Source organism: Crinia signifera, chromosome 8 (genome assembly GCF_055691185.1).
Source record: "Crinia signifera chromosome 8, ASM5569118v1, whole genome shotgun sequence".
NCBI classification, from domain to species: Eukaryota; Metazoa; Chordata; class Amphibia; order Anura; family Myobatrachidae; genus Crinia; species Crinia signifera.
In genome coordinates, this window is record NC_139224.1 from 155,266,710 (window position 1) to 155,289,095 (window position 22,386).

General features: G+C 43.3%; 1 protein-coding gene across 6 annotated transcripts in view; it reads left to right on the plus strand.

The window, feature by feature from the left end:
- Nucleotides 1–22,386, plus strand: part of RNF220 (ring finger protein 220) — a 192,794-nt gene that overhangs the window by 123,967 nt on the left and 46,441 nt on the right. For 3 of the 6 annotated variants that reach the window (XM_083157465.1, XM_083157466.1, XM_083157468.1), the window contains 2 exons: nt 14,980–15,069; nt 21,201–21,246. In XM_083157465.1, the coding sequence (XP_083013591.1) occupies nt 14,980–15,069; nt 21,201–21,246 (136 nt within the window). The remainder of the gene's footprint in view (nt 1–14,979; nt 15,070–21,200; nt 21,247–22,386) is intronic. The other 3 variants (XM_083157469.1, XM_083157470.1, XM_083157471.1) reach the window with 1 other exon arrangement.

Here is a 22,386-nt window from a genome sequence, read left to right on the forward strand (position 1 = left end):
TATACCGTGCCTCTATGCCGCACATAAGAGACAGCTTCTGACAGCTAGCGCCAGGCGTGGGGGGCAGGGGAGTGAAGGACGCTGGGTACGCGGCATGCAAATTTAATTTCAGAATCAGGGACTTTCTCTCCAAAGAGGCTTGTCGCCTTTGAGCCCTTCTCCTTGTTACATATGTAGCAGCCTCATTGAACCTGACATGTCAAATTCAGGCCATTTGTGCAAAATCTCCCTTTAATAATACCGTTTCATTTCCCTCAAATGAGACTTGAATGCATGTAAAATGGAAAAGGATATTTAAACTCTAACATTAGGCAGATGTGTTTGCCAGGGGCCGAGTGAATATATGAGATTCTGAAGTGCTTAACACATTGTAACTGCTCTCTCTTAGAATATGTCACCAGTTGTATTATTTTCCTTCCAGGCTTTCACTTTTAGCCAAAAATGTAAATTGAAAAAAAAAAAAAGGAGAAATGTACAGCGGGTGATTCTGCGACTCTTCCCTTCCCGGGAACAGTCACCAATTGCAGCTTTTCTTTATAGAGAGTATACTACGTTCTCCTAAAATACACTTGAAAAACATATAGATAGATAGATAAATATTTGCTGATCGTTTTTGTTTTTTTTAAATGTAAGTTTAGAGGAACACCAAGAGCCTTATTCAATTGTCATATCATTCCCGATCTAAATCAATGGGAGATCGCGGGACTATATGCAGTTAATGGGTTTTTTTGGAATCGTTAAGATCAGGTTTAGCCGCACTTAGATTTTTTCTCGATCATATGCTGATGGAACTGTACTGGAGGCGGCTGGCTTGCGGTGTTCCCCGTTCAATGAGAGGGAAGGCCGCTGACATCATCAGCAGCCTCCTTCTCCCCACAGCCTTCACAGCGCCATGTACGTCTAGACCAGGGGTGGGGAACCTTTTGAGGTCCGAGGGCCATTTGCATTGAGGCATAATGCCTCAGGGCCATTTAAAAAAGAACAAAAAACTTACAAATCATCCTGCAGCAGCCGTCCCACGCTCCGGCGGCTGCCGCAGGTTACGAGTCGCCGGTCTGTGTTAACCGGCGGCTGTGCAGGGAGTCTCATACAGGGGAAATCTCGCGAGACGTCGGTAGCTCTCGCGAGATTTTGCCTGTTCTTGACTCGCTGTGCAGCAGTCAAGCGGGTGGGAGGGCCACAAAAAACGGCTCCGGGGGCCGTATGCAATGTTTTGCAGAAACACCAAATGGAATAATGTTTGACCTATAAATTACAATGCTGATTTGAGACTATGGAGTCTATGCACTAAGTCTTGGAGAGAGATAAAGTACCAGCTACTAACTGTCATTGTTTAAACACAGCCTGTAACATGTCAGTTGGGCGCTACTGGGATCCAGGGGTTCGGCGAGCACAGTCCTTTGTAGATTGAAACAATCTCCTTATTACCACAGCTTTTCAATTGACTAAAGAGGCACCGTTGAGGCGTGAGGCACTTCTAAAGCTCTGATAGACTGGAAATGTGTTCAGCCAGCAACATGGCTGCCTCATTCCATTGCCCGCCTATGTATTCCACATAACTCGCTTCTAAGTCTATGGAGCTGCCGCTCGTGGTCATTAGAAGCATAGAAAGACAATTTTGGATCATTTTGCTTAACACCTAAATCTTCTGCCCTCATTTCCCTTACTCTGGGGAAGGCCATTTATTCCCCCCCCCCCTCCCCCCCCCCTCCTCCAGTGTGCCTCCATTCTTCAGCCGCCAAACTGAGAGCGGAAAGTGCTGCCTCAGATTTCTGGCTGGGTTCCTGTTCGGCCTCCACATTCTCTGAGTGGCAGAGGAAGCACCTGACGCTGCTGCAGCCAGCGAGGGAGCGTTTGGCTCTACACCTCTACAGCCCATGAATCTCCGTGTCCCAGCACGAGCAGGAAGTGAGCCGCTACTCTCATGCTGGGTCAGAGCCTTGTACATCAAGAGCTTAAATATCCCGGATACTCAGATCAGAGCAGCACTGGCACTGCAGGGCTTACCACGCTGCCGGTGTCCCGACTGGTAAAGAGTTCATTAAATTACCCTCTCCGCCTAACGATATAGAGTCTGATTCATCATCGCACTTAGGGCCTGATTCAGGTTCGGTTGTAGATCACTGTACTTCTGGTAATGCAGCACAAGGCGCCTGGCATAAGTTGAGGTCTCCTGTATGTGTGATCCAGCTTCAGTGCTGGCTTTGTGAGTGATGATGCAGGAACCATACTGCACGCATACAGTGTACTGAACATTGGTACATTGCGACTCCAGATATAGCCACCAGACCTGAATCAGTCCCTTAATGCATGCCTCCCAACACTTGTAGCATGGCTAGCGTATAGAGGGTAGGGATGGCCATCGACCATTGATAATTCGAAATCATCGATGGTTCATGGCCGATGTCTAATACTTTTGCCATTGATGGGGAGAACCAGATGGTTTCCCTCCATCGATGGAACAACAAAACAATGATTTGCTTCTTTTTATTCAAAGTGCTGGGACACGAAGCGTAGCTCTGCCCCCGACACCCGTGAAGCCCCGCCCCCGTGTTTAGATTGGTCCACAGGCCAATCAATCAAACACAATGGATGACCATCGATATGTAAAAATATCGATGGTCATCCTTTGCATAGTTTAGCACTATCGATGACCAGTTGCAGAATTGCCATCGATGGCAACCATCGATGGCAATGGCAACGATGGCCATCCCTAATAGAGGGCCAGATTCTCTAAGCTTCAAAAGTGATCAAATGGAGAGTGATAAACAGCCAGCCAATCAGCTCCTACCTGCAGGAGCGGATTGGCTGGCTGCTTATCACTCTCCATTTTATCACTTTTGAAGCTTAGAGAATCTGGCCCGAAATGTGGGAATTTGCGATGTGTAAGTAGGGATGGCCATCGATGATTAAAAATCATTGATGGTTTATGGCCGATGTCAAATACTTTTACCATCTATGGGGGGGAACCAGATGGTTTCCCTCCATCGATGGCACAGCAAATCAATGTTTTGCTGTTTTTTTTTTTTTTTTTAAAGTGACGCCCCTGACACCTGCCAAGCCCCGCCCCTGCCCACAGGCCAATCAGTCAAACACAATGAATGACTATCGATAGTTAAAAAAATATCGATGGTCATCCATTGCATAGTTTAACACTACTGATAGCCAGTTGCACTATTGCCATCAATGGCAACGGTGGCCATCCCTATGTGTAAGGTGTATTAAATGGGAGTTATATTATAGATGGGATGTTGCCCGAAGCAACCAAGCAAGACCCTACTTGTTATTTATTTAGCACCTCCTACAAGATAATAGATAGAATCTGATTGGTTGCTATGGGCAACATCTCATTTTCAATAGAACTCCCATCTGAGTAAAGGTGCATACACACTGTACAATTTTTTTGTAAAATTTTGTTGAAAGACATTTCCCTTAAACCCAGTGTCCTGGACGATAGATGTTAACGAAAGATATTGACGAAAGACGAAAGATCTAGCCACAGTTTATAGGCTATTTTTGAAAGATATCCAAATTGATCTGCATGCACAGTTGACAAACAGTCTTGATGAACAACTGGCGGGTATGCACATAAACATTTTTTGTCGCACTGAAAGATATTTTGACTAATTTCGCTCAGAATGGCCGAGATGAACGAAATTGGTCAAAGAAGTTGGTCAAAAAAATTGTACAGTGTGTATGCACCTTAAGTTTATCCCGAATCAACCCCAATATAAAGTACAATTAGATGAATAAAAAGAAAAAAAAAAATAACTTTCATTCTTTTTAAATTATTGGCTCCAAAGTTTTGCTTTGACGAAAATAAAAAGTAATTTTTCTTAAAGTAAGCAAAAATATGCTTAAAAACTATTGTATACAACATAAATAGCTCCACCACATATAGTTTAAAAAATGATTGATTCGATCTTCTTTGGACCCAGTCTATCTATCTATCTATCTATCTATCTATCTATCTATCTATCTATCTATCTATCTATCTATCTATCTATCTATCTACAGTATAAGCAGCAGTATTGTGAGGTAGTATTGTATAGTATCATATTCATGTGCTTAGTGTTAGTGCTTTTTGTTGTATGATCTGAGAACTCAGTGGCACCACCTAGTGGAAACAGTTATGGATACAAACTATCCAGTGGCAGATTCAGTGTGTAACCCTTTGTCTGCCTGTGAGGAAGTAACATTGCCTTAGAAATGTATGACATAATGAAGGTGTATAAGTTGCAAGTGCATGCACAGTATGTGCGTACAGATATAGCAGCAATTGGTACTAATAGAGAAATATGATCATATATTATGTGTATACCATATGGTATACATTTGAATTTATATTTTGAATACACATATTTTGGATACATATATATATATATATATATATTAATTCTGCTTATTGAGGTCTCTGATTTTCCAACATCTGATAAAAGAAATAAGGACGACATGAAACCATGACTGCTAAAGGGGAATTTGCACATATTGGGCTGAGTTAGGGAGTAAAGAAAAATAATATCAAGTAAATTTGCATGTTGACAAACTATGTTGTTTTGCATGCAGGGTAAATAAATACTGTCTGCTTGTGCATGCATGAGCTTTATTTTAACTTTGCCGAGCTGAGTTGGGCACGCCGCACCCATATTCTAAATCCTATTGCCCATGTTACATCTGCCCCACCTGCAGCACAGCCTGGTTATACAACGGGGCAAAGTAACTTTTTTCCCCCAAAACTCAGAATCAGCCAGATTAACAGTGGGGCATATGGGACAACATCTCCAGGCCTCTCTTTTAAAAAATAGCTCCATTTCTATGACTGCGTGATGATGACCAGCCACCCACATGATTGTCCTTTAAAATTACATTTCTATTTTCCTTACAAAGTGCCCCTCTATAAATGAGTTTTAGCTACTTTAAAAAAAAACAACTCATTGCACATGATAAATGGTGCTCCACCAATCCGCTGCTAACTGCCATGAGTTAGAAAAATTACTGTTGGGAGCTGATTGGATGTAGTACTATGTGTCATACGCAATGAGTTTTAAAACTTGTTGATAAATGCGCCCCTTATTGAATCCTTGGGGATGTACCAGCCCAGATGGCACTGGCCAAACCCAGTGGCGTCGAGAGGGGGAGCACTACTTTTTGCCGTAGCACAGCCTCTTTCCCAGCTCAGCACACAGTGTATCCCTCTCAATTATCAGTTTTTTTTCACAGGGGCATGGTCACGCCCCCTCCCTGTGGACCCACCCCGTCCATTCCCCATTTTCCCAGGACCAGCTGACCTGTCGGCGCCTCTGGCCACACCCACACAGCACTGGTCACACTGGTCCTCTGCTCCTCCCAACAGGCCCTTGATCATTTTAATCCCATTATCTGAACCTCCGGCCACTTTATAATTGAGTAAATATCAGCATTTTGCCCTATGTGTCAGTGGCTGTGCTGTGATCAAATGGTCTGGGACACACCATACCACATTTCCCTAAGATCTGCGACTATCAACCAATCGGCTGCTGTCATTTTTCAAACACTACTTGTAAACTGACAGTTTGGTGCCTATTAGTTTATTTCTCTTCGTTTTATCTCTCAAACTTTGATACAGGTGCCCCTTCTGTACTGCACAGAATAGTTTCTAGTATACTGTGCTGCGATACCGTATGCCCTGGTGTCTTACAGCGCTCTTGAGTTACCATCAACCCCTGACAGCATATCCTGATGTCTCTTTTCCCTGCCTATCTATGACCTCTCTTCTTTGACAGGATCCCTGACAATCCTCCCTTTCTGTTTGTTTCCAGTTCCCTGACACCTCCAGCTCCCCTTTGCTTTTCTAGGCCGGCTCCTGTGATATCAGTGTGTTTTCTCCCTCCCCTTTCATGTCAAAGTGACACCTCCGAGCTGACTGCTTCTAAAATACCCCCTGGCACTTGCTGACACTGTGGATATGCACAGCAAGTTAAAATCCCACCTAATCAATAAAGGAGAGAAGGCAGTCCGGCCGTCCGGTCGATATTTTTTTATCTGTCTTCAGCCCAGTCCTGCTGATGACATCCCCCCTCTCCTGCAAAGACACTCAAGGGCATTAGTCCCAGGCAATCCAGCATTTTTATTTTACAAAATTCAGATGCCTGCAAGAAAAAAAAAAAAAAGTTGACTGGTTTGGCCTTTCCTTAATAAGATCTCTATGATTTATATCAATTTTTAATTGAAAAAATTTGCGAATTAATTGATTTTTGGGACTTGCCAATTAACGCTGTAATTGGTCGCATGATAAATTTAGCTGGAGTTCTGCTGGCGACCCTATAAGCTTTCCCTTCTCCGCGCACCCCGGCGACGATGGTAATGGGTGCGTTTGGCGGTGCAGAGGCAAAGGGACGAACGAGTGATATTTAAGATGCCGCAAGTTCTGTCCTCTATAATTTAAGGGGAAAAGACATGAAAGCTAATAAAGATGGCAGTGACAAGGTGGAATGCTGCGGACACGCTCGGGCATAAATTTATTCCTGAACGGACGTGGAACATAGATGATTAACCCCTTCACACCCGATTCCACTTATTGAAATAATACGCATTGACTCTTCTTCAGAGTGGAACCAATCCTGCAAGTTGGCAGTCCTTAAAATCATTTATTACTTCAAATTTAAAGGGCCAAGAAGCCCAAGTCTTATTCACTAACACAAAATATACAGGCCGATTACAGACACGCTATAACAGTTACAGGCTGTGAAGGAACCAGTGAAAATGAGGATCTTGTGTACAAGAGCTTACAATCTAAAGGGGAAATATGGTCTAGGAAACCCGTGAGCTAGCACTCCCACATTAATGTTAGGCTGTCGTTCTAAAACATCATAGTAGTCATTTCGGTTGGGAAACTGGTTAACTTGATAGATCTAGTTGCTTCAAGTGTTTTGAAGTTGAGATTTAAAGGAGCATTTAAAGGTTAGGAGACACTTGTCCTCATTCTCAGGACTAAGTAAAGACTGGAACCGAAACAGACCCTGGAACGCCGGTCAAGGGGGTGTCCTGGCCCGGGGTGGGGGGTGTCTGTGATAGCTTACAGAGGGGACATGGGGAGGTGGAGTTTACAGAGAGAGTCTTAGCAAGAAGCCCATGTACCATTGCGATCATACACATCTGGCATTTCTGGTTAACAAGTGGGTGACGGCAGAGTGTGTATTACGGGTCTTGTGCCAGTGTCGTATGAGTGTAGTGAATTGGTTGCCAGAGTTGTACTGTATTCTGGGCCATGTCCATGCTGAAGGGACGCCTAATTTTAAGTTATACTTCTTTCACCTGGCATGGGAGTTCCCGAGCTAACCATGATGGCACGTACGAGAAAAGTGTGGCAGGATAGTGTGAAGGCACTAAGACATATGTATTTTCACACTTGCATTCACGTTCAGAATGAGGCCGCATTCTGATCTGCAAGCATCTCAGAATTAGGCCCTGGTGAATGACGAAGTGTTCCAGAGGACTGGCGCAGCACAAGAGAAATCCTGCAGGTATTAGGAAGGAGGCTAGCATTATGTTTTATGCCGAGTACACACTAGATGACAGACAAACGATACAATGTCACTCGGAAATTCCCTTAAACCCCCTGGACAAACAATATTGTGCATACACACTGTGCAATCTTGCAAAAGATATCGTCAATGACCGCATGCATTAGTATATCTGTCCTTGATGATATCCTCAGATTGAGCTGCATGAATAGACGGCGGAGGACATCACTAGCGACGCGTGGGAGTGCGTGTCACTAGCGATATAGTGCAAACACACGTAACGATTTTAAGAATTTATTGTAGCGAATGGTCGTTTTAGGCAAATTTCTTTAAAATGACTTCTAGCGTGTACCCAGCTGGATGATCGCAGTGATTTAATCACTTCAGCGCAAAGGTTTCCATGGAGGAACATGTATTTGCATGTGTTTAGATAGGCTGTCTATGGAAATTGGCAAGTCAAGAAGCCTTGGATAAGAACATTAAGCTCTCCGCGCCCTTGTATGGACATCCTGTTGATCGACAGTCCTAGCGCTATTAACTGAAACTGTGCTAGGACTGCCAGTCGTGAACTTTTCATCACAAAAGTAAAGTTCTGTACAGTATTGCAAATATAACAGACTTATATACACCCCTAAATATTTCAGACAGTCCCCCAAGCTACATATCTCGCTTTTACTACTGCTAAGGAGTGGAGGAGTGAGGTATGGAAGTGCAACCTGCTCACAATTCTGTCTCACAATTATCAATTTTTAACCTTTTTGGGGTCAGCAAGCTGAGAAATGTGCAGTATGATTATGATCTGGCCAAACCTTATTGTATTGTTTCTAGCTAATAACATATGTAGTATCAGATCCTGACAGCTTTTTGTATAGAGTGAAATCATTATACTGCATCTAGAAACGAGGTGCAATTTGGAATATTTTCATTATTTCAGCTCCACTGATAACCACACACATCTTTCTCAGGCAACAGAAAACCTACATACTTATTATCTGATAACAAGGCAGCAGATAACCCCTCAGTGTGGAACAAGGACAGGTGAGGTGACAGCTGTCATCTTCCAATCTGCTCCCGGCAGATCAAGAGGTTTTTGAACCTGTAGAGAAGAACAGATCCGTATCTGAGATCATTCTCCATCTGGAGATTTTCCGTGGAAGAACCATCATTACACTTTCAGTTTGCAAAGGCTTGGGCAGATTTTCAGTACGACTTAACTTAATCCCTGTGTAGGCTGTCCGTAAACCAGGCAGATCAGGCAGGATAACTCCCTATATCCCATCGTCTCATCTGCTAAACCAACGCTCTTCAAGGCCGCAGTCCTGGGCGAAAGGAACGAGGACTTTCTCCGAACCTTCTGTTCCATAAACATTTTACAGTTCCCGGGGATATAAATTTCTCTGCATCCTTTTCAACAGAATGATTTGATAAGATTTGATACGAAAATCAATATTTTCCTGCTGTATGATTTAAGCCTTTCAGCGAAACAGATTGCAGATGTTTTTATCACAACGCAGAAACGGAATAACAATTTCAATGGGGAATAAAACATCGGAATGGAACTTGTGTTTCAGCCTAAGAGGTGGCGGTTTGTCTGTAAATAATAGGCAAGCAGTCACCTAATTTCCTAACCTCTGCCCACTATGAACATGGCAGGGGGGGGGAGAGAACAGATTCATCTGCACAGGATCTTGGTATAATTATCTGATTACCCAAATACGCCCTCTATAGAAAGTACTAGCTCTGGCAGCGAGCCGAGCTGGCATGTTGATACATTGACATAATAAGGCCCTGTGTGAAACAAATAATCTTATAGCCTTTTATTGCCCATTTGTGACTGTTGATAAATATCCTGCTGCAACGATAACTGCCACTTTGTATCAGCTGTACCGATCTCCCAGTAACAGAATCTCAGCACATGTACCAACAAATTGCTTTAACATCATTTGTGCCAGTTATGGATTGAAATGGCAGCAGCGGCTGACGTTAAGTGGATTCTTCAATTTTCGATGTTTTCTTTATTATTATGTTATAATTGAATTACATGAATTTGTACAAGGGCGGCTAAGAGGAAGGCGCCCGATAGCGAAAGTTATGGACATTCATCCGAAGTGACTGATGTGGCACTTTTAGTGCCAGTCAATATTGCTGGCAAGAACGTTCTACATTGCATTTAACACCTTTGCTGTTTCGCCACCTATGGGACATATCTGCAGTTTTGTTTTTGGATAGAATAAGGCTTATTGGGGACGTATGGGTCACATTTATATTCAATATTATGCAACGCAATGTCGCATGTTCCCTGGATGAGTTACGTACACACATCTCCTGTACATGGGTGCCGGCCGGGGTCCCGACAGTCGGGATCACAACAGTCATTTACCCGACGTCGGGATACCGACTGTTAAAACACCGACAGACTGGTTCCCAACGGCCACCGGCTATTCCCCCTTGTGGGGGTCCACGCCCCTCACAGAGGGAGAATAGAATAGGTGGAGAGCATAGCGAGCCACCGCGCCCGCAGCGGGGCTTTGTTGCGCTTGCCATCATAGGTGTGCGCAGCACATGTTATTAGGGGGTGCGCAGTCAAAGGGGTGTGCCTAGTAGCACTTATTGGGTATGTCAAACACCGTCCATTGGGTGTGTCTAACACCGCCAATCAGGAGTGTCCACCATCATCTCTATTGGCACTCACTACAATATAAAACTCTCAGTCACACCATAATCTCCTTTCTATGTCAGTTTTAGTTTTCTAATTACTCTGTGTAACAGTACATGCAAATACAGTCACATTGGTGGGTGATGCAGGTTTGTAGCGATATCACAATGGTCTAGTATAATTAACAATGCAAAACACACATATAGTATTTAATTCATGGGCGCTTCTTTTAATTTAATAGAGTTCTAAAATATCAAGTCTTTGGTAAAAGGTATTGCTAGAAATGCTAGCACCAGGGAGGGGTTCATAAAGGTGGACACAGCATCAGGGTGTGCCTGTGCACCCCTAACACTCAATGTGCGCACGCCTATGCTTGCCACGCTGTTGGGATCCCGACTGTCGGAACCCTATACCACACCCCTGTACATTGGGTTAGCCAGACATAATTCACGTTTGTTTGCAATGGGAGATTACCGTGCGACGGGGTGATTATCAGAAAATGGCGCATGTGCTGCAATTGCATTCCGCACGCGCAAAAGGGCTCCAGCTCGCAACGAGGGTTTCATGGGAAAGTGGTTGAAAGGGAGCTAACTGCTTGGAGGTGTTTATGGGGAGCGGTTGGGAAAATTGCGTGCATGTCATGGCCGGTTTAGGGACATGTATGTGCTGACGGCTGCAAGCTGCTACCTGCAAAAACACTGCTGTGATCAGTCTGCCTAGCCACAGACCAAATCTGTTCCTCTCTTTTGCCTACAGGCTGCGGATGCTGGTGCACTAACAATAGAAATCCACCCAGAGTGGCACAACTTAAAAATGTAATGTCTTAGTTATGTTGATTTAATTGGCTTCTAGTTGTTGACCCCATGGCCGGATTAAGGACCTCACGGGCCTGGAGCTGGAAATGTTGAACGGCCTGATATGTGAAATGGAGGAGGTGAAGCCATTGCCATGTAGGAGAATACACTATGGGCCTGATTCTGGTTAACTTGCAAAAGCAAATTCTCTCTCTAATGGACAAAACCATGCTGCACTGCAGTTGGGGCAGATGTAACATGTGCAGAGAGAGTTAGATTTGGATGAGTTATTTTGCTTCTGTGCAGGGTAAATACTGTCTGCTTTATTCTTACACTGCAATATAGATATCCGTTTGAAGTACAAACTCCACCCAAATCTAACTCTCTGCACAATACATCTGCCCCACCTGCAGTGCACATGGTTTTGTCCATTAGAGATAATTTGTTTTTGCAAGTGAATCAGGACCTATATGCCTTGTCTCCCTAATATATAACTGTACAAAAACTGCATAAAAACTGACTAGATTGCTTAGAACTCAAGCACAGATCGCTCCGTGGATGGGCCCCCAGCGTTGGCGATGCACAGTCCCGTGTGTTACTATCACTGGGCAAAATTTATACTGCATGTAGTATAAATCTAGTCATCGCCAGTGTTCTCACTGGAGAACATGGGCCATGACAGGTCACTCAGCACACAGTGCTGGTGCAGTATCGCTCAGCACAGAGCACCCATCACCCCATGTGTATGGGGCTTGTAAATCTATCCCGGGGATGGGTAGGCCCGGGACGGCACATCGCTGGTGCTGGTGCTGGGGGGGGGGGGGGGGGGGTATACACATGGTGCGATCCGTGCTTCATTTCTAAGTGATCTAGTCAGATCACTCAGAAATAGGGCTACAATCACCTGTGTGTATTACGGAGCAATTCTAGAAAAACAAATACAAAAAGGAACAATATATGGCCAAATAAACAGTGACAATGCCGGGGATGAAGTTCCTGAAATGTCTTTGCCTGTGGGTGCCAGGAATGGTTCCTGATGTCACACTGGAAAAAAAAATTGGGCAGCGGAGATTAAAAGCAGGAAAATTGAGTTGTCTTTTGTAACAAACTACTGACCAATTCCCCAAACAGATTAGAGCAAACGGTAAGTATTGGCTGCAATTATCATATTTTATTGGAATGCAGGGGAACATATTTTATTTCAAAGGATAACGTGGTGTAAATCATCTTAATTAAAAGTGTCATGCCAGACTATGAATACTGCACTTGGTAACTGATTTCCTGTGTACATGTTATCGCTTAAAACACATGTATCATTGGGTGTGTGGAGGAGGAAGTGTAGACTTTGGGATAGGTTATTACTGTGTAAAGGGATCATTAGCCCAGTGCCCACACTGCCCAGGCTGGATGAGGGATCACCGGGGCACAGTACAGACCTTACTCTGGGCCCGATTCAGGACAGATTTTGCACAGCGGGCGATTATCAATACATGCATGGGGTGCAATGCGCGGGCCCAACACCTGCTATCGATGAATTCCTGCTATTTTTCCTTCACTGGCCGTTTGCAAGGTGAATGATAGGAAGCCGGCGTCTGGTCGTGCCAACCGGCTGTTTAGTGGGAGTGCCAAGAGAAAACGCTGACGTGCCGGGAAAAAATGCCCAAGTGTTTTGGGGGAGGGTTTGTGATGTCAGCATTGATTCAATGAGGCTGATTTCATTGTAGCCCTTAAATAAGTGCAAACCCTGACCGTCGGGGCTGGGGTCAAATTTGGATCACACCGAGCGATCCTGAATCGTCCCCTTTGTGATATATAATTTATTTGACCAATGATTGATTGCATTGATGCAGCGGTGACAATCTTGAGATACGACGTATGATTTGACACTCATCACAGGATTTATCGGCCTGATGCGTAGAAAACGTGTAGAATAGGGCCAAATCTTACTAGTGTATGGCCACCTTAAGTATATCTAGCTTACCAAATCGTCTGCAAGTAGATTTACTTTTGTATTTCGGCACATAGACTATGGTTTGGCCGCTGTGACTTGCAGCCAAGTCATACTTTGACCACTGGATGACGCTGTTCTTACGCCGCTTCTGAATGTCATCATTTCAATGCAGCCTCTTCATCATATACCGTTAGATATGCCGGTAATTGAAGTTGGCAGCGAAGGGTTTTGCAGCAATGATTGCAATGATCGCCTTGGCCCAAGAAAACACCAGAAATGAAGAGATAGCACGTCGACGTGTCTGGAAGAGATGCCGGGAGCATAAATCTAGATTACACCAGTGGGTTTGGTACTAGCGGCGTTTGGGCCTGTGCAATGCATCTGTTCTTTATTGGAGCCTGTTTGACAAAGCTTGCCGCTAGGATAGGCTAGACAAGGATGAGCATGTCGCTCCCGGAGACCTGGATATCCCCTCCAATAACTACGCTCTTCCACGCACCCAGACATCTGCCAAATATAGGAGCATTAAAGAGAGCCAAATTCAATTTCTCCACCCCCCCTCCACCCCATGCCACGGCTGCTCAGCATCTGGGACTAAAGTGCCCTCAGCAAACTGATCATGACAGCGGCATCGTCTTCCCTGTCACATCTCATGTGCTGATCTCCTAAAAAGTCTCATAAAAATGTATTGATGTTTTGGAGGGGCGGCTGTGTGTGCTGGAGTGTGAGTATGTGTGTATGCGCGGGAGCGTCTGGATATTAATACGGACTAGATCTGATTTAATATGTCTCTTTCTATTGTAAGCATCTGTTTAGCGAGTGTCTTCTAATACTCGCCGCCTCCTGGTTGCTCATCCTTAGCTCCTGACTGCGGGCTCGCATACAAATTCTGTTATTAAATACACAGTCTCCCCCCCCCCCCCCCCCCCAACCCCTCTCCCATCCATCAGAGCCAGGGGGCTACATGAAACGTATGTCGGGTGAGGGGCAATGGGCCGCCCGCTGTAAATGTTCCTACCAGCCTTTGCATTGTTTGAAACATATTTCAAGATTCCTTAGACCTGCAGGTGATTTGTGATCTGACAAATTCAATCAGGGGGAAATAATTTATTTTCCGACTGCTGTTTACAGCGTGTTCGCCGCAGAATTTACATCAGAAAAAATTACTTTAATAACCAAAAAAATTACAGCTCATTCCTGTTTGACTTTAATATATAATTGTTTCAAATGTAACCTGTCGTAAGGGGGGGAATGGTGTTATTAAATTTCAGGCGTATTGCTTCAGGAGCGGCGGTGAGGCGGGGGGGGGGAGCAGATATAACAAATCACTGCCACAAAACCGTAGTAGATCTGTTTCTCTAAACCCTGACTTAGGGCGTGATTCAGATTGGATCGCAGGGCTGCTTTTTTAGCAAATGGACAAAACCATTGCTGCGCTGCAGGTGGGGCAGATGTAACATGTGCAGAGAGAGTTAGATTTGGGTGGGATGTGTTAAAACTGACATCCAAATTGTAGTGCAAGAATAAAGCAGCCACTTCTCACTCTGCACAGAAACAAAATAACTCACCCAAATCTAACCGTCTAGGCACGTGTTACGTCTGCCCCGCCTGCAGTGCAGCATGGTTTTGTCCATTTGCTAAAAAAGCAGCCCTGCGATCCGGTATGAATTTACGCCATTGATAATGTAACTGAGGCTGTACATTGCAGCATGTGGCTTTGACGGAACCCTAATCTATCTTTTGATAAAGAGAATCTGCCCCAATCCCACATGTAAACCACATTTGTGTCTATAGAATATCGGGGGACATTTTATAGGATGAGATATTGAGAAAGTGAGAGATTTGGAAGAAATCTCCATTATAATTTTTAAAGCGGCAATCATTTACAAAAATCAAACTGGTTTTGCAGTGTAAATGATTGCCGCTTTAAAAAAAAAAAAAAAATACATGGAGATTTCTTACCAAATCTCTCACTTTCCGAATCTCTCTATTAAATTCCCCCCATCGAATTGTGTCTTATTGATTGTATGTTAAACGGAAAGCAACTTTTGTGATTATCTTGACGTTTTTCTCCAGGATGTTACAGAGGCACCTTTTATTTTACACTACTAGAATGCCTCCTACATACATTGCCACTAGCAAAGGACAAGGAGGAGATATAAAAAGGTAAATAACTAAACATAGTCGCTCAGTAAAGATATGTCTTGCTCCACTGTGTAAAGTAGACTGGGCGCCGATTGCTAAAGTATAGAACCGGCTGTTGTTACACATCTCGTTTTGTTTCTTACATTTTCTTATAGAAATGATTTTGATTGGTCAGAACTATTATTTTCCGATTTCTGGTATTAAACTGCGAAGTTTACCCATGAATGTCTTGATCGCTTCCAGCCGCTTCACCAGCTTTCACAAATGTCCAACCGCCTTTCCGCACTCCTGGTGGCCGGTGGAGGCTCTTCCTACGGGGCTCTTCCTACGAGGCTCTTCCTACGGGGTTCTTCTTACGGGGCTCTTCCTACTAGGCTCTTCCTACGGGGCTCTTCCTAGGAGGCTCTTCTGAGCTGGTTCAACCATCACATTCTTTACCAGATCAGGGAAGAAAGGGTGGCCCTATATGCCACCAGCACCCAAGAGGGGTTTGGGTCATAGGGTCAACACTATGGTCAACAGGGTCGGAAGGTCAACACAAGCATTAGGTCGACAATGGGAAGGTCGACAGTCAAAAGGTCAACATGGGTTTTTCACATGTTTTTTTGTCCCGAATTTCGACGTAAGTCGACATGGAAACCGTATCCCTGTACCGCGTCCCCCCAAATGGCTTGTTGCACTCAGCACACTATTATATTCTCACTCCACGCCCTAGCGGATGGAAGGTTATGATATACCACCTGTTTTGGGGGAAAAAACACGAAAAACTCAAGTCCACCTTTTGACTGTCAACCTTCCTGACAAAAGCGGACATAAATGGTGTTAGAAACAAGATGAATGGGATCTTTCTGGAATTCTGTGAGTCCCTATACTCCCATAGGTACAAAGACCCCTCTAAGGAGCTAAACAGCATCTAACAGAAATAGCAGACACTAGTACGGTTTGAGGGCACCTTGACTACAGTACTTAACAAAGATATCATCCACATAAAAGGTCACGGAGAGCATTAAGACGGTGAGAAGTGGGAAGGTTAATCTGATGGGTTTTCTGGGAGGGAGTATTAGGAATGTAATGATGGTTTAGGACACATTCTACAGTAGTAGACATATCCAACATTATATAACATGCAAATAAGTCCCACTAACTAAATGTATCCCATTACAATCATCCTACTCAGGGACATAAATAGACATTAGTGGTTCCCAAAGCAACAACTGTTATGCTGTGTACACACGGTCCGATTTCCTTTACGATGTTGACGATATACAACATCGGATCGACATCGGATCGGAATCGGATGCAGATCGCAAGGGTTTTAACCCTTGCGATCCCGATCCGATCCCGATGCGCGTTCACGTATCAGAAGCCAGAAAGTCTTGGCTGCCTTGTCTATATAGTGCAGATCTGCACTATATAGTCAAGATAGGATGCAAATCGGATGTGCCTTAAGATCCTATCCACGATCCTATCTGATCAGATCGTGGATAGGATCTTAAGGCACATCTACCGTGTGTACACACCATAAGTGTCCCAACGGTACTTATTTCCTAGCACCGTGCCCACGATCTAGATTGTATGTGTCGGGACGATATCGCAAGCATTGCATGCATCTTATGTGTTTGTGCATGGACGAGATCGACGAGATATACAATCTATACAATTGAAAAGATTGTTAATTGTATGTACAATATCGCACTTATGGATCTCATCTTATGGATCTCATGGATCTTATGCATCTTATGGATGCTTAAGATCCATGAGATCCATAAGATGAGATCCATAAGATGCGATATTGTACATACAATTAAAAATATTTTCAATTGTATAGATTGTATGCCTTAATTAAGGCATACAATCTTATGCGATGGGCGCCGTGCTAAGAAATAAGTACCGTCCCAACTTGCATAGAAACATAGGACGGACAAGGCGCTGCGGAACCCTTGTGGCGCCATATAAATAACCGATAATAATATAATAATAATAAAGAAAGATAGGATCCCGCCAACAGTAAATACGCCCCTGATCTCAAATGTATATTATATTGTTAGCAACAATGCTGACCCAATATACGCAATAAAGTCCTAATTGCCTCCATCCCTGGCAGGCTGTGTCTGATAACAGTTGATGTATTGAGGAGAGGGATCTTGGACTGCACATGTTAATTACTTATATATAATAAGAGGGTCTATCATGCTGAGACTTGTAGTGCTACAAACATAGAAAAAATATAGTGCCTTTTAGCATGATGGGTCTAATAGCACTGGATCAGGAAATGTATTTTGTGGACGCCTTAATTGGACATATACCCGTCCTCTCCAACAGACCACGGGTGTCCCTATATCAACACATTAAGAATATAGTAGAAGATGACCAAAGATATTGTATAGGTTGCGGAGGTCAGTCTCGATACTGCTTGTTATGAGTGCTTAATAATAGCAGCTGGAAATGTATATGTGAGAAGTGTTTTGGAGGAATATATAACTGGTCTTAATACATATATGTCCTAATCTTTTATCCAAATCAGACAAATTTGGGGCTAATTCTTCAATTATTTCCCTTGTCCAGTGCCGCAATAATCCATTTTATTGTTGGGTCAATCTTCATGTGACTCAGTGGAAAGGGTCTGAGAAAAATAACCCAAGTCCGGTGACATGGGAATCCGATCCAGGACTGGTTTAGGCTGCAGTGGTAACATGATATCCGACTTGGCCTGGGTCAGACCTGGGTTCTAAGTGGAAAAGGGGAATTAGGGATTGTTAAAGTTCCTCCATATAGTGAACTACCACCTTTGCCTAATTGGGAATAGTTATCACATTGTTAGTCATCAACCCTTATGGTTTCAATTGAAAAATGATATGATTATGTCATGGACTAATGTAGAGTACGTACAACTCCTCTACCTCAGTGTATTACCCAATCTGCATCGGGCTTGTATCATATTTGTCTATGACACCTTTAAAACAGGCCCAGTGTCATTTGGTGAGAAGTGGTCTCCCTACATTTCTCAGCAATCTGAGGGGTTTACTCAATATAACAGACCCCCCCAGTGACGACTTATTCTGTGACAGGACTCCATGTGTTATGGGATGAATATTTATACTTTACTCCACTATCGCCTGTCACTTGTACACCGTTTACGTACCGAAATATGCGTGCCAATTAGCCAGGGAGAATTTACGGATACTTCTCATTCCGCACATTCTCCGTGGCTAAATAACATACATGTGCCGCTATGCTCTCTACATGGACATGCCAGCATTGCTGAAGCTCCTCTGAATATTTTACATATACATGGCTATAAAAGTAATTTACATTTGTATATTTTTGCTATTTAGAGGCTAGCTATGTACAGACTGCTTTTGACTGACTATGTGATCATGTTTGTTTAGTAGTAGAGAGGCTATAAGCTCACCATTGACGGCATCACTTTATCTGGATGTAGTATGAATAGTCAACATATAGAATGTTAACAGTTACAACAGGGGTGGCTAAACGGACCAATGGTCCACATTTTCCATATCACCTAGCTGGTGCACAGCTGTAGTCATCACTAACTGTCACATTCCCCAGATCACCTAGCTGGTGCACAGCTGTAGTCATCACTAACTGTCACATTTCCCAGATCACCTAGCTGGTGCACAGCTGTAGTCATCACTAACTGTCACATTCCCCAGATCACCTAGCTGGTGCACAGCTGTAGTCATCACTAACTGTCACATTCCCCAGATCACCTAGCTGGTGCACAGCTGTGATCATTACGAACTGTCACATTCCCCAGATCACCTAGCTGGTGCACAGCTGTAGTCATCACTAACTGTCACATTCCCCAGATCACCTAGCTGGTGCACAGCTGTAGTCATCACTAACTGTCACATTTCCCAGATCACCTAGCTGGTGCACAGCTGTAGTCATCACTAACTGTCACATTCCCCAGATCACCTAGCTGGTGCACAGCTATAGTCATCACTAACTGTCACATTCCCCAGATCACCTAGCTGGTGCACAGCTGTAGTCATTACTAACTGTCACATTCCCCAGATCACCTAGCTGGTGCACAGCTGTAGTCATTACTAATTGTCACATGACCCAGATCACCTAGCTGGAGCACAGCTATAGTCATTACTAACTGTCACATTCCCCAGATCACCTAGCTGGAGCACAGCTGTAGTCATTACTAACTGTCACATTCCCCAGATCACCTAGCTGGTGTACAGCTGTAGTCATCACTAACTGTCACATTCCCCTGATCACCTAGCTGGTGCACAGCTGTAGTCATCACTAACTCACATTTCCCAGATCACCTAGCTGGTGCACAGCTGTAGTCATCACTAACTGTCACATTCCCCAGATCACCTAGCTGGTGCACAGCTGTAGTCATCACTAACTGTCACATTCCCCAGATCACCTAGCTGGTGCACAGCTGTAGTCATTACTAACTGTCACATGACCCAGATCACCTAGCTGGTGCACAGCTGTAGTCATTACTAACTGTCACACTCCCCAGATCACCTAGCTGGTGAACATGTGTAGTCATTACAAACTGTCACATTCCCCAGATCTCCTAGCTGGTGCACAGCTGTAGTCATCACTAACTGTCACATTCCCCAGATCACCTAGCTGGTGCACAGCTGCAGTCATTACTAACTGTCACATCCCCCAGATCACCTAGCTGGTGCACAGCTGTAGTCATTACTAACTGACACATTTTCAAACCTGCTGCATTCATTCCTACTATATATTCACAGGTGGCCTGAGACACATGAACTGTTGGTAGATCTTGAGGTCAGGTTTGGCCACCAATGAATTAGAATGTTGACACCAGATTGTCGGCAAGTTCTGATTGTTGACACAGAAAGTCGACATTGTTGCTTGGTCGACAGTGAAAATGTCAAACACTAGCATAACTCTAAACCTAAAAATGAGATATAAATGCCCTGTCAACATTCAGGTGTCAACAATCTAAACGCCAACATTTTGAAATGTTGACATTTTACACCACAACCTAATGTACATGTCGACATTCTGATTGGGTACTCTCTGACGAAGTTGGCCCCAATGATGTTATTAGTGCACAAGTATATATTTATGGGGGGTTTTATGACAGCCTAACTGCTAATAGCAACACTGTGGAGACATGTTATCATGTGTATCAGTGATGTAACATCATGTATCATGTACCGTGACAATGGGAAATCTATGTATACGATCCTCGTGTTATGAAAATGTATTTTTATAGATTTTGTGATAAGATTTGCTTCATGGAATGGGGATCATTTACTAAGCTCTGAACTGGAAACTCAGTAACCAATCAGAAAATAGCTTTTTCATATGCCTAGTTAAAATGACGCAAATAAAGGAAATATCTGACCGAATTATTTAGAGACAATCTAGCACCAAATTGCAATGTTAGTAAATAAGCTGTATTCTGTCACACCCAATACTGCATATGAGGGATGGCCATCAGTGCAGTCGCCATTGATGGTTGCCATCGATGGCGATACTGCAATCAGACATCAATAGTAACAAACTATGTGAAGGATAACCAACAATAGTTTTAGCTATCGATGGTCATCCATTTTCTTTGACTGATTGGCCCGTGGGCCAATCAGAATGTGGGGGCCATCTGGTTCTCCCCATTGATGGAGAAATTATTCAACACTGGCCAGAAACCACCTGTGCACCTGTTATTATTTATTTATTAACAGTTTCTTATATAGCGCACACAGATTCCGCAGCATAGTTATGAGCAAAAACAAATAACGAATTACAGCACAAGACAGTTTAGGACAAGTACATGGTTAATACAGATAGTTGCATCAGGGGACAGGACACTGAAGCAAGCATCAGGGTGGCAGTGGTTTATATATTCTAAGAAAGGCACATGAGGAGAGAGGGCCCTGCTCGTGAGAGCTTACATTCTAAAGATGTACCTGTTGGTAGCTCTCGAGGACTGGAGTTGGCTACCCTTGCTTTAAAGTGTAGCAATGGTTTTAAATGCATTATTTCCTACTATGTAAAAAAAAATTTGACCAGGGCGATAGGAGGGGAACTGGGATATCTAATATTAACGTATAGAACACTGTTTACTAGAACAGTACATTTATATATCTTCCTTTTTACTGACCCCTTCTTTCTATTCTCTTTACCGGCAGTAAGAATTCTGTACAGAAAGATATCATGACCCCCGGTACACCAAAGGTGAGTACATTATCTCCCTCTATACTGTAAAGTATCTTCTCCAAATATGTTGTAATATAGAGGTATTCATGTCCAGCCTGCAGCATATAGGAGACCACAATGGGCTTACTTGGGAACACTTGAACATGTAGTTCTTTACTATAGATTATTAACCCTTTGAGCGCCAAGTGAATTTGTCAAAATAGGGCTGAACATTTGTATTCATCATAATGACCTGTACTGTGAACTTATATAGGAAATATCTTTTTTTATTTTTTTTACACATCATTTTTAAAAATTTGAATTTATATAACAAATGTGAGTGACGCCGGGTATTTTGAACATCTCTTACAGAGATGTTGGCACTCAAAGGGTTAAAGCATTGACTTAGATAGATAACCCCAGGGGGGGGGGGGCTGCACGCATAATATTTGTTAATCGCTCCCTAACCAATTGGAGTTCACAGTATTATTAGGGGGGGGTATTTATCAAAGCATGTAGAGAGACAAAATTGTGAGAGATCGAGTACTTGCTGATCAGCTTCTAACTGTCATTTTTTAAATTGTACATTAGAATATTTAATAAACTCACATTATTCCGGATCACACAGTAAGGTCCACTGTAATCAGCAGCCAATAGTATATATATATATATATATATATATATATATATATATATATATATATATATATATATATAAAATCTCCGACAAATATTAATTTCTAGTAGAATTTCAGGCTCATTTCGGATAATAGGCCGTCACTCCGGCTAGCGAGAGGTTAAGCCAAGCGTCTTGTATCCCTGGCAATTTGTCAGTTTTCACAGATCACTCCCTATTACAGTGAGACATTTGATTCATATCACTAAGCGGATCCAGTCACAAGAGCAGAAAGGATTAAGATAGTGTTAAGTCTAATTTACTTTTAGTGCAATTTCACAGGATATTGCCCCTTCTGACTGCTGAGATGAGAAATAAGATAATCGAGTGAATCATGCTGTACAGATCCGGTATTCGGAGGCAGCGGCTGTTCCTGCGCAGTCCGACATTTTTACATCATTCATGTGGACTGAACGTGGGGAATATATTACAGGGCCACAAAAAAATGCCTGAATTCCTGGTGCGCTATAGATACCATCTTCCGTGGTTTAATGCCAGTCTCT